The 17,676-nt window shown below is 34.7% G+C and overlaps 1 protein-coding gene across 2 annotated transcripts; it reads left to right on the forward strand.

Moving 5' to 3' along the window:
* Nucleotides 1–2,111: 2,111 nt before the first annotated feature.
* Nucleotides 2,112–9,363, forward strand: LOC110098214 (AUGMIN subunit 1). 2 transcript variants are annotated; one of them, XM_020824957.2, is made up of 5 exons: nucleotides 2,112–2,586; nucleotides 2,917–3,051; nucleotides 3,173–3,296; nucleotides 8,822–8,959; nucleotides 9,034–9,363. In XM_020824957.2, the coding sequence occupies exons 1-5, from the start codon at nucleotides 2,201–2,203 to the stop codon at nucleotides 9,142–9,144; spliced, it is 894 nt and encodes a 297-aa protein (XP_020680616.1). In that variant the 5' UTR covers nucleotides 2,112–2,200; the 3' UTR covers nucleotides 9,145–9,363. The 2 variants fall into 2 exon arrangements, with proteins under 2 accessions (XP_020680616.1, XP_028549714.1); XM_028693881.1 differs by having other exon boundaries at nucleotides 2,421–2,586; nucleotides 2,796–3,051; nucleotides 9,034–9,175.
* Nucleotides 9,364–17,676: the final 8,313 nt, after the last annotated feature.

Consider the following 17,676-nt stretch of genomic DNA (forward strand, 5'->3'; position numbering starts at 1 on the left):
ATGGCGGCGGTGGCCGACTGTGAGAGATGAGCTTTCTTACGGTCTACCTTAGAATTTAGCAAAACACAAAGTGATTTTTGGATTGAACAAAATTGAACTAGGAAGCAAATTTGGAATTCACCAACTTTTACTTTGCATTCATTTTTTTATCAAATCAAACATCAACATCACAATTTGGAATACTCTGCACTCACTTTTCATCAAACTAAACAAACTCCTCTATAAATTTCTTTGAAATGGTTTCAAAACATGAATAATGATAGTCCAAACTCATCTTAAAATTGATATAAACAAATTACAAATGATCCCAAGTCCCTAGAGGATGTTAGCCATTGATCATGTTAATATGTTATGGTATTGAAAGAGAGGTATGGCCTTTGTGATGGATAATATAGCTTCGCCTTTGCTTAGAAAAGACCCAAGCAACTTCCCCATTCAACAGGGGTGGAACCCTTTGGAGGTTAGGGCCTCAGAAATTTATTTTTTTTGTTCATTATACAATTATTTAGGCAATTTGTCCCCCTTCAATCTGTAATTTAGTCTTTATTATAAGAGTTTAGGCAATTAGCCCCCCCCTAAAAATATTAAAATACTATGATCTTTTGGCAATTACCACCAATATAATTAAACACATTGTGTAAATGTGTTATTATTAGGGAATGATGAGCCAAATACAAAGAGAAATAGTAAATCAAAATTTGTTCCTGAGGCGCTGCCCCCTTGGACCCCCGATATATATGCCAACAATTACTTATAAGTTTGCCCCTCCTGAAAATTATGACTGGTTCCGCCCCAGGCATTCAACAACACAAGCCAAATAACTGGGACGACCAACTCCATGAGCGATTAATGTGGCATTGCTCAGTGAGGGTAAGAGGCTTGGGAGTTGTCAAGAAACTCATCGACAATGGAACTCGATCTGAAGGTATGGCGTATTTCGTTCTTTGCTTCTCCAGCATCTAAGGCAAAACCTTGCTTATTAACAAGACCATTGAAAAGGAAGTTGCCTGTGCAATGTGACGCACCATCTCCTTTGCTTGTTCATCCTTTGAAGACATATAACTGGGACGACCAACTCCATGAGCGATTAATGTGGCATTGCTCAGTGAGGGTAAGAGGCTTGGGAGTTGTCAAGAAACTCATCGACAATGGAACTCGATCTGAAGGTATGGCGTATTTCGTTCTTTGCTTCTCCAGCATCTAAGGCAAAACCTTGCTTATTAACAAGACCACCGAAAGGAAGTTGCCTGTGCAATGCGACGTACCATCTCCTTTGCTTGTTCATTCTTAGAAGACATCTCGCTCAAAATATTACAGATCAATAAAAAAAAAAAAAAGAGGAAAGCTATGAGAAGAATGCATTTCATAGATCTAATAGGAGCTTCGAGAAACATTTGAGTTGCCTTAAAGATAAACTTAAATGCTTAACGATGAGCTCGCTAGCTCGACTCGATAATGAGATCATGAGCCTTTAAGCCATGATCTTGAGAGTGAATTGATTTTTGTTACCTATTAAGATAATGAGCTCGTGAACATTGCACTCAACAACTTATTTTTTTATGAATAATTAATTCACATAAATCATTTATTATTTGGTACTTGCATTATATGCATATAAAAATGTTATTTAATTTTATCATTAAGAATCATATAATCTTTAGAATTATGTCTATTTTTTTAGTTTTATCTTCAAGAACAAGATTATTTGTAGAATTATTAGTAATGATAAACTTATAAAATAAATTTATTATTTCATAAATAATATAACTAATAATTTTATACTTCATAAAAATTTTATTAATTTTCAAAGTTCTATAAATATGTATGAGATAAATATGCATTTAAGCTAGGTTAAGACAATGTGTATTGATAAGACAATATGTACTTTGATATATTTAGTAGGTTGTAAGCCCATAATTAATTTTTTATGAGTATATTTGGATGATGATATAATAGTGCTTGAATTTCAAACAATAATTTCTTATATTATTTTTTTTAATAGATACTATCATTAATATAACATCTTATAATTTGATTTTAAATTTTATTATTCAAAATTTTATTTATGCCATTATATATAACAGCCGGTTGTTATTATTTGTGATACCAATGCTATATTCTACCTTCCGGTCTGAAGTTAAGATTGTCTTTGGTACTCACTACTCAGCAGCGGGAACAAGCGAGTTCGAAGGCTCCTACTATGGAGGTCGTCGGCGACCTCTACTCCGTCAATTCAAGTGGCTGGAACTCAGATGCAGTCCGGATCAACGAGGTGAAGGCATGGCTGACCGCCCAGTTTGAAGCCGCCGGGAGAGAGGTGCCGGAGTTCGAGTATACCCCCCGCAGTGTGGCCCAGCTTCATGCCCTTGCCACTCTCTCGCAGTCCCGATCGCGTGCTGCCTCCATTGTTGCCGATGACCTCCGTCTCAAAGCGACCGAATATCGCGCCCAGGCCGCTAGGATCCGCGAGATTCTCGATAGCGCCGGCCTCTCCCAGGAGCGCCTCACCCCGGACGCAGTCTCCTCAGTCCAGGTTGTTGCCAGCGTCGCCAATTTGCTCAACATTCGCGATACCGAGTCCAGCAGGTAAGTATGTTAGGGCTTTGGATATTTTGTGCTTTAAAGACATCATTTGGTTGGTTGGATTTTGAAAACGTTTTGAAGCAAATCGACGAGATATTCTAGATCTATTACCTGAGTAAGCCTAATTAGAAATCAACACTGAATTTAAGCTTCATGAATTCTTTCAAAATTATATCAAATATAATGATTTCTATTTTACACAATTTAAGCAGTGAGTGAAGACAACATTATCAAAACTTTTAGCATATTTTCTATCTGCGAGCAACCAAATGAGCCATGTGATAAATATTTATCCTTTGTTTCCTGTGAATGCGTCGACCGAATGAGTATTAGTTTTGTTGTTGCAATGGGGGATTTGTCGCTGAGGAAGGCGGATGTGGATGAGAAGAGGGCGAAGGTGCAGAAGGATTCCAAGGCTCTTTTGGAGTACACTCGCAAGGCGATTGCAAAGCTCAATGATCTCAAGAAGTAGGAATTCAATGCAATTTGTTTCTGTTCTTTATTTTTCTTCTTCTTCTTTTTAGATTGGCTATTGGCCTTGATGTTACTCTGCTATGATGTCTTTCTATTTATTTATCCTGTGCTGCAGAACCTTCATAAAGTTTGACAATGAAATTGACGTTCATGTGGCTCAAGTTGAACACTGGCAGAGGAACATGACGATCATGGATTCGAAAGAAAGACAGTACATACTCCAACTCAATAATTACAAGGTATGCCTTTGTTTGGATTTAAGTGACTTTTGCATAGTTGATGTTGTTTGCTGGCAACTAAGGCAAAGTGCTCATGGGAAGGTTTATTTTCTTGGATTTTTCTCATATGATGCATCCTTAAATTTAGAAGAGGATGTTCAACGTAGATAGATAAGATATTTTTATAAGTCTTTTAATGAATATTGTGAGAATACGATTGACTTTAGTGATCTTATTACCCTAAATAAAAACATAGATGGTTGTTTTTATCGTCATATTAGTAAAAATGAAATTAGAGAGGATTTAAAGAAAATGAAGTGTGGAAAAGCCATTGGGCCTGATGATATTCCAATAAAAGTGTGAAAATGCTTAGGAGATAGAAGCAATTTCTTGGTTTATGAAAAATTTTTAATATTATTTTGAAGACTAAAAAGATGCTAGATGAGTGGAGAAAGAGCTTGCTGGTTCCTATTTTTGAGAATTAAGGTGGTGCACCTGAGTGTGTAAATTATAGTGGAATTAAGTTAATGTGTCATACATTAAACCTATGGGAGAGAGTTATTGAGCATAGGTTATGATGTGGTACTAATGTTTCTCAAAATCAATTTTGATTCATGTTGGGTAGGTCTACTATGGAAGCTATACATTTATTGAGAGGTTTGATGGAGAAGTATAGAGAGAATAAGGATAATCTACATATGATATTTATTGATTTAGAGAAAGCATATGATAAAGTCCCAAGAGAAGTACTATGGAGAGTTCTAGAAAAAAAAAGTTGTTAATAATGCTTATATTCAAGTCATTAAGAATATATATGCATGAACTGTTACCTGTGTTCAAATACAATATGGTTTAACCAAGTATTTTTCCTATTTCAGGTGGATTATATCAAGGATTAACTTTAAGCCCATATCTTTTTGTTTTAGTCATGGATGTCCTCACTATACATTTGCAAGAGGGTGTACCCTGGTTTATGCTTTTTGTTGATGATATTCTTCTTATTGATAAGACAAGAGAGGGAGTTAAAGGAAAACTTGAATTATGGAGGTCAACCTTAGAGTCTAAAGGTTTTCATTTGAGTGACTCTAAAACCTAATACATGGAGTATAATTTTAGTAGTAATAAATCTTGTGTGGGGATTGTGACTTTTGGGTGATCATGTCATTAAAAAGAGTACACGTTTTAGATATCTCGGGTCTATTGTTCAATGTGATGGCGAAATATATAGGGATATTATTTGTAGAATTCAAGTTGAATGGTTGAAGTGGAGAAATGAATCAGGCCTGTTTGTGAAAGAAAAGTACCCCTCAAACTTAAAGGTAAATTATACCAGATGGGTGAGACCGGTAATATTTTATAGCACAGAATGTTGGCCATTAAAAGATAAGCATAACATTAAGTTAAGTGTTGCAAAGATGAGGATACTCAGGTGGATGAGTGGCTTCACTATTAGAGAAGGAATGTAAAACAAGTTTATACATGAAAAGGACGGAGTAGCTCCAGTGGTAGATAAGATTAAAGAGAGTTTTCCTTAGATGGTTTGGTCACACAAAATGTCGGCCTTATAATGACCCGATTAGGAGAGTAGATGTATTAGATTTGGCCTATGTTAAGAAAGATAGAAGTAGTGCTAAAAAGACTTGGTTAAAAAGTATTAGAAATGACATTTTTTTATTAGTTTTAAATGAGAATTTGACTCTTAATAAGACACAATGGAGAAAAAAGGATTAATGTAGCCGATCCCACATAGTAGGTAAAGGCTTTATGTTGTTATTGATGGATCTTTAATTTTAATTCATTTACCTGTCAATGTTGTACAATAAAATAAATGAATATTAGACTTGTCTAAATAATTGTGAACAAGCTAGGTTTTATGACCTTTTAAGCTGTTGTAATGCTTTACCAAAATTCGGAGTGCTTTATTTTCACATTATTGAATGCTGATTGTAATTTGTAGTTTGAACTTAAATCTAAATAGTTGTTGTGTAGTGTGAAAGCATGGTGTGCAAATCCTCATAATTTATTTTCCATGAAGTTTTCTGCCTATCAGAATTTATTGTAATTAGAATTTGCATGCAAATGTTGTATTGTCTTGATATATTGAGTTTATTATAGTTGTTTAGTTGTAGTTATGCTGTTAAATAAGGTGGTGCATTTGTTCAAGTGATACTTTGGTATATATATAGTAGTATTTCATTTGGTTTATTTCTACATGGTTAAAATTATAAAGAGATGGAAGAACCTTTGAAGGAGATATGCTAGTTTACATTTGTTGGAATCATTGAGCTCATAAATGATCTTAGTAGTGTTTAATTGCTTCATAGTTTATTTTGTAATTTTCTTTCAATTTTAGTGTTTACATATGCTTGTGATGATGTGGCGGCCTATGAGAATTAGATGTGTTTTCTTCATTTATGGTATCTTGTTTAGTTCAAGTGATTAGTTAAGCAACATTGATGTTTCCGTAGTTGTTAGATTTGGAGTTTCTATTTTGGACTTTGGAGTTATTGAATTCTTATCCTATAACTAAGCTCAGCATGGGTTCTTGTAGCTTCCGATGTCTGTAACTTTTAACCCTATAATAGAGATTGTTGCAACATCTTATAGCTTTCAACAACTCGTTCAACTTTTAATGGTTCACGTTATTTTGATAGGTTTGATTTATGGACGGTTTCATGATAGTAGAATATTCTTTAGTTGCTATCATATAGCTAATGATTTGTAGTGTCTCAATTGTATCGTTATTCTTTATTTTTGTTGTTCCAATGATAAATATCAAGTGCTATTTCCTGCCTTTGTTGCCACCTTTGTTGAATTCATATTTGGATGATTGTTTTGATTGTTGGTTGATATTATTTATGGATGCCTGTTCAAGTTATAGGGAAATTGAACTAGGAAATAAATACCTATAAATACATAATATAAGGCATGCATTGGAGACCTTTTTTTCGCTTAATAAAATATTAGATTCCTTCAATATTATGTGTATTTGTTGGATGTTGGATTCTTCGAGTGTAATGTGAGTTCAATAAACATCTTTTAGGGTAAAATACCTACTTTTAGTGGCGTGAGACTTGGATTTTTTCCAATTTGGTGTTCTCTTTTCTTAGAGAGAGTCGCCTTAGATGATTTGGTCACATAAAATGCCAGTCTTCTGATAACCCTGTTAGGAGAGTATCATCTAATATTTTCTACTCTAAACTATTCCTAAAAATACTATCATCTAAATTAAAATATGATAATCCTAGATGTATATTTAAAATTTTAATAAAATCCTATAAAAAATAGAAAATATTAGAATAATCTTGAAGCTTGTCTTATATTGCATGTATGCATCCTTGTGTTATAATTTTTATTTTGGCATTAGAATTTTCTCTTATTTGGAATTCCTGAAGGCAACACTGCCATTTGGGATGCAGCTAGAATTAGTTCCATCTAAAATTAGTACTTAAGCTAACTCTACTCAATTCCATTGTTATTCGAACCAGGACATTACCAAATTACTTGAGAGTAGAACCCGAACTAAACTACATTTATCATTTTGATTTTGGTTTGATTTTTGGATTCAATTATAATTGTTGGCTTGGCATTATTTAACATTTGATTTTTATCTTTTAAAAACAAGGAATGCTTCACTTTTTGGTTTATAACCTCATGAAAGATAATTAATTTTCAACAATTCAACTCCATAAATACGATAACAATTGAAACTTAATTAAGCAAAATTAGTAGATATAATATAAATTTTAATGTTTATATTTTAAACCGTTTGCATGTGAACATATAAGATATTATACAAGCATCAGTTTTTGACTGTATAATGCTTACATATTTATAGCAAAATTATTAAGGTTACATTTGGGCATATGTTTTTTCCATTATATTTTTTGAAAAATAATTTTCATTAACCTTTAGGTTTTTTTCATTCATGCTGGTTACAGCTTTCCCAGCAAGTAGAACCAAGATTTGATCAATTATAGCAGTTTGCATATTGTAGGAATTGTAACCATATCATGATTTGTGAGAACAAGCCCAAATCCTTCATCCCATAAAGGAAAATAACTTGCTGTCCTTTCAAAACATAGAATATATTAACATATAAGTATACTGACTTGCTGATAGGAAATACTTGATTTCAAGTATTTCCTAATCACTTTGGCAACAAATCTCAAAGCAATCTGCTGTCCACAGCAGGAAATCAGCCAAAAAACAGTAGAAAAATAAGGAAAAACTGCGGAAGATGTGGAGAAAAGACTTGTATTTTACTAGTAGATGCAAGACAAATAGCAAATATACAAGGATCCTCTATTCGAGAGGAGGATCGCACTCTCCCAATCTCTAGATTTCAATCTAGAGCCCTAGCCAACAAAGAAGAACAAGAAAACTCTGTTAGGCCGGCACCTGAGCCGGCTGGACCGGTCCAACCCGGACCAGTCCACACCTACTCGAGGCGGAACCGAACAGGGCGGGCGGAACCGAGTGGAACGAGCACATCCGACGGGGGCCAAGGAGGAGTTTTGGGAGGGAAATTTTGAATGCGAGGGGCTGTTTAGACATTTTGTAAAACTCCTTTATGGTTAATTAGGAGGTTAGGAGGAAGGGGGGGATTATCTTGAATTGGAATCTTCATTTGAGATATAGGTTTTGGTGTTCTTGGGCTCTAGGCTACGGCTAGAGATTTGGAGAGTTTTTCCTTCCTCTCGAATTGAAGGAAAATTGTATCTTGCTTGTTGTTTGCAACTACTAGTGGAATACAATCGTTTGCAATTGTTTTCTTACGTTTTCCATCAGTTTTTCTTCAGTTTTCCGCTGTTTTCACTGTTTTCCTGCTGTGGACAGCCATTTGGCTGTTGTTTGCTCACCGATTTAGGTTAGGTTTGCTTGCGAACTCAAGTATTATCTTAGGGTTACTTGCGAACTCGAGCATTTCCTATCAAACTCCAAAGCAAAAATCACATAACCCTAATCTCTCCTTTTCCCCCTACTTAATGCATACAATTCAAAAATGACCTAAAAGGACCTCATTGCCCTTGCTCCCACATCTTTTGGCTCCAAGAAACAAATTCAAAACCAAGTGGACCCCACCCAAACAGCTCCTCACTCTTCCGCCGGCTCCCCTGTTTTGTCCGCCCTTTCCCGTCGCCTGTAGACAAACCGAGCCGGGCCAATGGATTGGGCCGGCTGGACCGGTCCAAAGAGGACCGGTCTAACACTTACCTCATTACTTAAATGTCATATTGCGTGTACCAAAAAGTATTGCTTTCTTTATTGGTCTTATATATGCTCTAGGGTTGAATTCTAGAACCTTTTATATTAGTTGCAATATGGCATTATCAATATTGTGTGTACCAAAGAGTATAATTCTTGTTTTCTCCTGTATTTTATTGCAATCTGGCATTCATAAAAACGATTGTCTTTTTCATAACTTGAGAAAGTTGTGATACTTATTTAATCTATGCGCATGCCCCCAGTATCAATAACCAACCTTTTCCTCTTTGGTTATAATTCATTTAGAAGTTTTCCTTAAAAAAATGTACTCTTTGCAGGCTTTGTTGAATCGTGTAGGCTACACTTCAGAAATCAATCATGGCGTGCTTATGGAAATGGCTGAGCATAAAAAGGACTTGGAGAAGAAGACTAAGCCAATTTTGGATACATTAAGGAGCTATCAAGACTTACCTCCTGTATGTTTCGTTCTCTTAATTTAGTGATTTTTATATGTTGGAAAGACACCAATACTTTTACTGTTTGGATGCAGGATAAGGCTCTTGCTGCTTTGGCTATTGAAGATAAGAAACGGCAATATGCAGCTGCTGAAAAGTACCTTGAAGAAGTCCTACATTCTGCTCTAACTACACCAGAACTCTGAGGTTTTGTTTGTATTGAATTTTATTTAGCATTCAGGGAAAGATTGAATGTGGAGGGATGGGATATTCTTAAACATGCTTATGCTTGGAGTATTTATAACTTTAGTTTGCTTGAGATTTGGTTTGGTGTTTCTTGAGATTTGTCTTGTAAACAGTGGGCTTTTAAAGTTGTATGCTTGGCTATATTATAGTAATACAACCTAATTAATTTTCCCATATAATCCATCATCTTCTTGTGTTGAACTAATTGAAAGTTGTATTTATTGTATTTTGCTTCTAAAAATTTTATATTTTCCACTTTTTTTCTCTTTAAATGTGATTGTTGTTAGTTTTGCACTAAATTAAATGATGATTTATGTATAAATATCTACTTGATGAAAGAACTTTCATTTCAGCTCAGTGAGTTGCCTCAAACTGATACTCAGATAAACTTTGATGAATTTTTAAAAAGCTAGAGCTCAAACACGAGCCTGAAGTGGCGGCACTGATACTGTTTTCCTTGAAATTGGGATAATAAAATAGTTATTCTAATGACTTAATTGTTTGAGGTGTTTGAAAGGGCCGAAGTTTCCTTTTACATTCAAATGACCTAAACCAACCTACGGATCTCAATTATTCTAGTGAAGAACCTTGCCACATTGCTTTCATAGAATTACTGGCAAGTGCCAACATAAAGGGACTTCAATTGGTTTTCTTGATTCCACCTCCTATCCAAAAAAAAAAATGATTTCTCTAACCTATTAAAGACTTTTTAGAGTAAACCATTCTTGAAGCATCTGTAGCATGAGACTGTCATCTCTGTTCCAAAATAGCTTGCAAATCTTGGGGTAGCATAACATTTTACAGTTTTTAAATTCCCATTCTATGATCTTGATGCCGTAGTACAGGGAAGTTGTGGAGTTTCCTTGGTTTGGTTTTGCTGAAGGTTTTTTATCAATTTACTCTCCAAGACACTTTGTTCTCTTGGGTTATTCAATATGAATTTACAGTAGAAAATGCTTTCGGCAAACATTTTATCTTTTTTTCATTGCTGTTATAGGTCTCCTCCATTTAGATGTAAAAGTATGGAACTGTTTAAGTGCTATTTTTTCCCCATATATATATATATATATATATATATATCCTTTGTCTCTGCATTTATGTTAAACTTCATGCAGGCATTATTTTTCAAGTCATATTGTTGATAAAAAGGTAACCCGAGTATACATGAACTGACTAGAATAGAGTTTCTGCAGCCCTTATATTTGCTTTGCAGATCATCTCCCTTTTTCTTTTGGATGAGATAGATATGAATGGTATGAAATGTGCATGTTATTTGAGTGTGGTTTCCATTTCTCTACTAACCAAGTGTTAACGTTTACCACCATATGCAGACTTACGAATTGTGGTAAATCTATCTGGAGCTCAGTTTTTTTTTGCTGTCCAGTGGGTACTGAACGAGCCATTGGTCAGACTTCATGATTGATGAGATGTATATTTTGTAATTTTTTTATGAGAAAAGAATCAAAATGGTCTCTTGACTCTTTATAAAAGATCAAAATGATCTCCAATTGTATTAAAGGACTATTTTAGTCCCTTTAAGTTTTTTTTTTAAAATCAAAATAGTCCCATAGTGGGACTATTTTGATTTCTCTTTTAGGTGTTGAAGGACTAAAATGATCATTTAACATAGTTGGGGACTATTTTGATCTTTCATAAAGAGTCAAAAAATCATTTTAGTCATTTTCTCTATTTTTTATATTGGGGTATCATTCTCCTCAATTATTTTGTTAATATAATGCAAGGATATTAATGTATTTTCCAAGTGGCTTCAGTTGCTCATCATCTTGGATCTTTTATATTTGAAATACATCAATTTTTCATGTATTCCCTATCTGACCATTTAAGCTATAGCATTGAATGTTTATGCAGCTTCCATTCTTTGGCATCTTATATCATAAAGCAAAATTGGATTACCATGCTCGTGCTTTCCATTGTTTGGAGAGGGAAGTATATTTTGTTCTAACCATGATGCAAATATTTCTAGAAATGTCTAGGGACTTTACATGAATTTATTAAATAAAATATAACAGTCATGTGCATAAAGCTGAAAATGGTTCTATTTCATTTACTCTCCCAGAAGTGTGTTTATTTAGGTGTACCCTTGCAAGTAGAACACGCTCCTGTCTAAAAAGGCTGATACATAGAAGTATATTTCCTTCAGCGACCATTTTCCATACCATCAAATAATGTTATTAACAAGGATGTATATCTCGAAATACTGGCAAACTTTATCATTTTAGTGTGTCCATGTAGTAATTTTATTTTTCTGATGAGGCTCTCTAAATTATTCAGTTAAACCATTCATAGATTCAAATTTTGCAGAATCTCCCATAAACCCCTGGCAAAAAATTGGAGTAGATATCATTGTGCATTTATGTATGATAAACTCTTTATTGTGGTGAAAGTAGAAAAATAAGCTTGTTATCCCCATCAGCAAGTATAAACTTAACCGGCATACTATTTTTTGTATATGGCTAAACAGAAACGACAGGAATCAAGATGAGAGATTGATATCAGAAATTTTAAACTGGAGCTATCCAGGTACATTCATATTTTCTTTGCTTCTTCTGTAAGACCAAGTAGCAAGTAGTTGTAATCCATCAAATTTTCTGTTCCGATCTTAGGAACAGCTTTGGTAAACCATCTTTCGTATTTCCCCTTCTGGTTCTTTCATTAAATTCAATTGGAATTATCAGTTTTATCCTCCACCACCTCATCTGGAGTCTAATCAATTGTAAAGGTAATTTTAAATTTCCATCAAATAGTAGCTATCTGAGACCAAATATAGTCTAGCTGTTACTGTATGTTAAAGGGTTTTTTTTTTTTTGTATAACAAGTTATTTCTATGGAAGTTATGCATTAGTAATGAACCCATGAAAATGCTATCGTCATTACCACTCTCCATCTACTGTAGGTTGAGCTTATGATTTCTTTTGAGATTTTTCAAGCAGCTTCTTATTATTTCTCATGACAGCGGGAAAAACTGTTTTAGTTCAGTCTAAAGCTTTTTAGCCATAAAATTACATTTTCCGTCGTCAAACGAATATGCGATATTGTAAGATTTGTCTAGATTCCTTTTGAGCATAATAATTCCTATACCTCATTTTGAGCATAATAATCCTATACCAAGCAATTGTATTTGTAAATATTCTCAAAATTTAAGTATAATGATAAACTTTTTAGACGCGAGCACGTGCACACATATATATTCGTTATGGATGTATGTCTTTAAATTTAGGTAGAATGAACTGAAGAAATAATTACTTCGAGTATTAGGATAAGGTGGCTAAATTTAAATTTTTAGGCGTTACTTCTCTTTAAATAGAGGTTTTTAAGATATTTAAATTATATTTCTATAGTTGAGAAAACTTGATGCGTGCTAAGGTGATAGTTTTTTTTACATGATTGCTTTAGAAATATTGCTAGAGTCTTAAAGTGGATCATATATAATATGATTTGTCGATTGAATGAGGATGAACAAACGGTTATTATTGTAAATAATATGTTTTTAAATAGTGACAAAAAAGGAGTATTATTGATACTTACAAGCTTGCAAAGAGGGTCATAAGAAATGCAAAAGTTGTTATTTTTAATGATTTATATATAATATATCACTTAGGAAGTAGATTGAAGAATACATAAATTACTAAGATGAGATATAGCTATAGATAATTTGATTAAGTTTATTGCATTGAAGTGATGATAATAAGAGTTTAGTGAAAGATCAAAATATCAAGCAAAGATGGAAAATGCCACTCTATTAATTATTGAGTTTTAACGAAGATAATCCCTTTGGAATAGCATAGTGAATAAGATAAGTAGATTAGATGTTTTTGGAACTAATCTAAAAAATAAAACGAAAGCTCAGGATTTTTTAATTGAATTTTGAAGACTTGGGTGATCTCATATGATTAGAGAATAAGCATTTTGGTACTGACATTAAAAAATAAAACGAAAGCTCAGGATTATGGTAATTAGCGGCAAAGCAAACTTTTGAGTTATAAATGAATTAGAGTAATGTTGAAGAACTAATTTAGTTTTATGCTAAAAAGATTTAAAGATAAATTGAATGATCATCACAAGATATATATTTTTAAGATGGCATATGATCTATAGCATCAATAGAATCGGTTTGTTGCACATTAAATTAAAATGTGTATGTCAAACTTGTGTTGAAATTATGGATATGACATGTATGATGGAGTATTAGAGGATGTTAGCGATAGTTTTTTTTTTTCTTTTTTTTTTAACCACAAAAGTAAACCATTTATTCAAACATAACAAAATTACAGTCCAAGGCCCCCAGCCAATGCAACAACATAGAAAAGGACTAAAAACAAATAGAACGAGGCAAAACACTGAGAGTGAAATAGCTCGAAATCGGACTCAGGAATGGAAGCCCCCTGCACCATCCACGCGACCAACCACGGACCATCCATAGGTGAGAAATCCACCAATTCCACACCTCCAAGCAATCCAAACACAAGCCTAAATCACCTCAGTTGCCAACCAGCCAAGTCAGCAAGGGGAAGCTGGGGGCTTCCTCATCATTGTCCACAAAGCCATCAAAAACCATCGCTGAAAACCAAAGGCATAGCCTATTTCTTTTTACCTTTACTCTTATGTTTATTATCACCATTAGAGCGACTAGGGTCAACAAGCTTAACGGACACAACCTCCTCACAATCGCCAAAAACCTCATCTTCCTCCCCATCAAACGAAGAGGAATCAGTCTCATTTTGCACAAAAATAGAATTTTTGACAGATTTAGCCAGCTGAGACTTCAATTCTCTAGCAGACATAATGGTGATCGGAACATTAATAAAATTAGCTGAACTTCCTGAATTACCCATGGACAGAGGCAAGACCACATTATTGTGGGCAAAAGACTGGGTAGGGGAATACACACCAACCAACCTCGGGATAGCAGGCACCCCAGAATCCACCTCCCCAGACAATTCGATCAGGTCAGGCGCAGCATCCACACAAGAAAAACTAGCCTTTAAATTAGTATCACAATGCCTAACACCAACCAGGGGAGCATAATGAGACGGGCCCAAAGGAGAAGCCAAAACCCTCAAAGTGACAGACGGTAAAGGAACCAAAACATCATCCCCAAAAACTTCCACTGATAGGCTGGCATTAAGATTAGGATCAGGAGAAATAGGCTCAACGACCACATCAACACACTTATTAAGAACCAAAGGAGAAATCAAATTATCCTCTAATAAAACCTCCTCACTTCCAGCGATAGTAGGAGCCAAAGCAGGTTCAAGAGAAGATCCTAGGACATTAACACAAACTAAGGGAGTGGGACTGTGGGAGATAAAGGAGCAATAGCAGAAATCACCTGAACTGAAGGAGCAGAAACAACCCCAACAACAGTTTCCACAACAGGTTCAGCTTCACCAACGCCTCCATTGGAACCCCAACCTCAACACCATTGGAAATTGAAAAATTGGGGCGCCTACTATGCAGATTATCACATTCCAATTTCGAATGGCCAATCGACTTACAACGACCGTAATATTTAGGAAATTCTTCCATTTCCACTGATTGAACATAGACAAGTTTTTTCGTACCAAGCCAAATACGATCCAGACATTGCTTGGAAATATCCATTTCCACGATCACACGAGCCAGAGAGGGACGGGAGCCAACAGCCGTAGCATTATCAATTTTGAGGGGTTTGCCAAACAAAGACCCCATAGCATGTAAAATGCGGGGAGAGAAAAAATGTGGCCGCATATTAGGAAAAGAAACCAAAATGGGTATAGCAAGGGATTCAACGTTAACATCAAAGTAAGGAGACCACTTAGTAAGCTTCATATAGCAATTAAGCACAAAGTAAGAACGATGTGCAAATAACCTACTATAATCTAAGTCATTGCTCAATTTAATCAAGATATGCTTAGCATTAAGCACAGTAACAGAGAACAAACCATTGAGTTTAAGATTGAATAAAAAATTACGGATACCATCGAGGGGTGCCTGACGATTCGGGAAGAAACCGACTATGGAAAATTCGAGAGGCGCCGCCAAAACGATTACCTCCTCTTCAGTGACCCAAAGAGATGGCAAACCCCGGTGAGTAACCGCTTTAAGCTCTGGGAATGCAATCGGGGTGGAAAGACCAGACAGCGCCTCAAGAAAGGAACGAGAAGATGATTTATTGTCAAGGAAACTAGGATCCCGCACTTGATTGACTGCCATGCCGGACGACCAGAGGAGGAAGAACCACAAAAAAACAACCAATACAAGACACCAAAAACAAAAACCATAATAAAAATGCAAAAAACCTGGACATTAGCGGCCAAAAGAGGCGGCCGGCGGCCTACTAGACGAAACCCTAGCAGAGCACACGGAGCAGAGGAGTTTAATAAATTCAAAGTATTGAAAGGTGGAAACACCAGACATCGCCTCCTCAAGAAAGGAACGAGAAGAACAGTTATTACTCATAGCACTATTAAATGAAAGATCAATGCTAAGTTCATAATTTTTTTATTGATTATGAAGATATTATGTTCCATATTGAAGTGAAGCATTTTGGTGTATTATTTTTTTAGATAACATAGTTCCAACTATTAAAATAAGTGGAAAATTATGACAATGATAAATTGTTTAGTAAAATATAAATCGAGTATTTGAGATCAAAATTTAATGATGTTATATTTATTATTACATGCCAATACTCCTAGATGATAATGTGACATCAAGGCATTATTGGTTTGAATATATCATGCAAAATCTATTAAAAATAATTCATTAGTAGCGACGTTGATTGTGATAGAAATGATATTGTTGAGATGGGCGTGTGATAAACTAGGAGGGTTTTATTAGTAAATGATTATGCTAGAGGGGTGTTTGGAGGAATATCTATTACAGACAAGGCAATGAAACATAAATTTAAATAAATGGTAGATCCTGATACATCTTAGAAGCAAAAATAGCAAACAACAATATAAAAACTGTAGTAAAATCAAAACGATAAGAGAAAACAAGATACAAGTGATCTATAATTCGAGATGTAGATCGGCTCTTCCAATGAACCTAAACGTCGCTAGGAAGCCCTCAAAGAAAAGAACTGCAACGAACACCCACAAAATTCATCAATAGCATGATATAAGTCCAAGACAACTCCACCTTAAATAGCCCTAGCCATCATAACACAAATAGAACCTTCCTAAACAATTAAGCATAATTTAGGAAACCTTCATAAACAACTAAACATAATTAAGAAAATCTTCCTAAACAATTAAATACTTAAATAATATAAACATAATTTAGGAAATCTTCCTAAACAATAATACTTCCTAAATAGTATAAACATAATTTAGAAAACCTTCATAAACAATTAAGCATGATTTATGAAATATTCCTAAACAATATAAACATAATTTGAAAACCTTCCTAAACAGTTCACCCTTAATGAGGAAACTTCCTAAACAACTCCCATTGATTTGGAACCTTATAAATATCTTCCCCTAAGCCCCAAAAGGCGGGCCCCCATGTCGTATCAATACTACATTCCTCAATGTGTAAAGAAGGGAACTATCTCCTGATCATCTATTTTAACAACAAAATCTACTTTCTGTTAAGAACCACTTAGCACATGATCCAGTTCTATATCCTTCATTATTTGCTCGTACTTCACTATTGAGAATATACCACAGTTTAACATCTATGCCAATGCCTTCAATTTTTATCCACTTGCTCCAGTCATCTCAATCATTAACTATTTTTTTTCACTCAAAGCCATAAAGGTTAAAAAGAAATGGTGCAAAAAACCAGGTGACAATAAAGAACTACATGGATGCAGTCAGAAGTATAAAGGTTGTTGAATTAGTAGTTGCAGATCCATAAATCTGATAAACAATTAGTGGCAGCATAAGTTCCAGACCCTTTGTAAAATGATTACTAGAGTACATCTTGTAGTTCTCTACAAACTTTACATGTCGCCCAACGAATCCTCGTCTAATAGCTCTATAATTTGCTCCGCCATTTAGGATTGTTCGTCCAAAGTAATGGGATTTTGTTCCAAGCAAGAATGTAAAAGACACTAAGTACAATTGAAGTTGTATGATGATTATGTTGCCCAATGCAGTTTTGAATCCCTTTTCGGCCTAATCTCTATAACCATGGGTAAGACCATCAATAAACCTAGCTGGACGGTAGATTTAGATACCATAGCAGCCTTCAAAGGATTATTTCTTCTCATCAGTGCTTGCTTCATAATGGCAGACTCAAGCCCACTTAATGATAGGTAAGGTTTACTATGGAAGCTAGATATTTATTGAAAGGTTTAATGGAAAAGTATAGGGAGAGTAAGGAAGATCTACATATATTATTTATTGATTTAGGGAAAGCTTATGATAAAGTTTCAAGAAAAGTGCTATGGAGAGTTTTAGAAAAGAAAGAGGGTAATAATGGTTATACTCATAGGTCCGATGTGCATAGGATTGTAAGACGACTCAAGCTCGAAAGTCATGTTT

This window comes from Dendrobium catenatum, unplaced genomic scaffold (genome assembly GCF_001605985.2).
Source record: "Dendrobium catenatum unplaced genomic scaffold, ASM160598v2 fragScaff_scaffold_377, whole genome shotgun sequence".
NCBI classification, from domain to species: Eukaryota; Viridiplantae; Streptophyta; class Magnoliopsida; order Asparagales; family Orchidaceae; genus Dendrobium; species Dendrobium catenatum.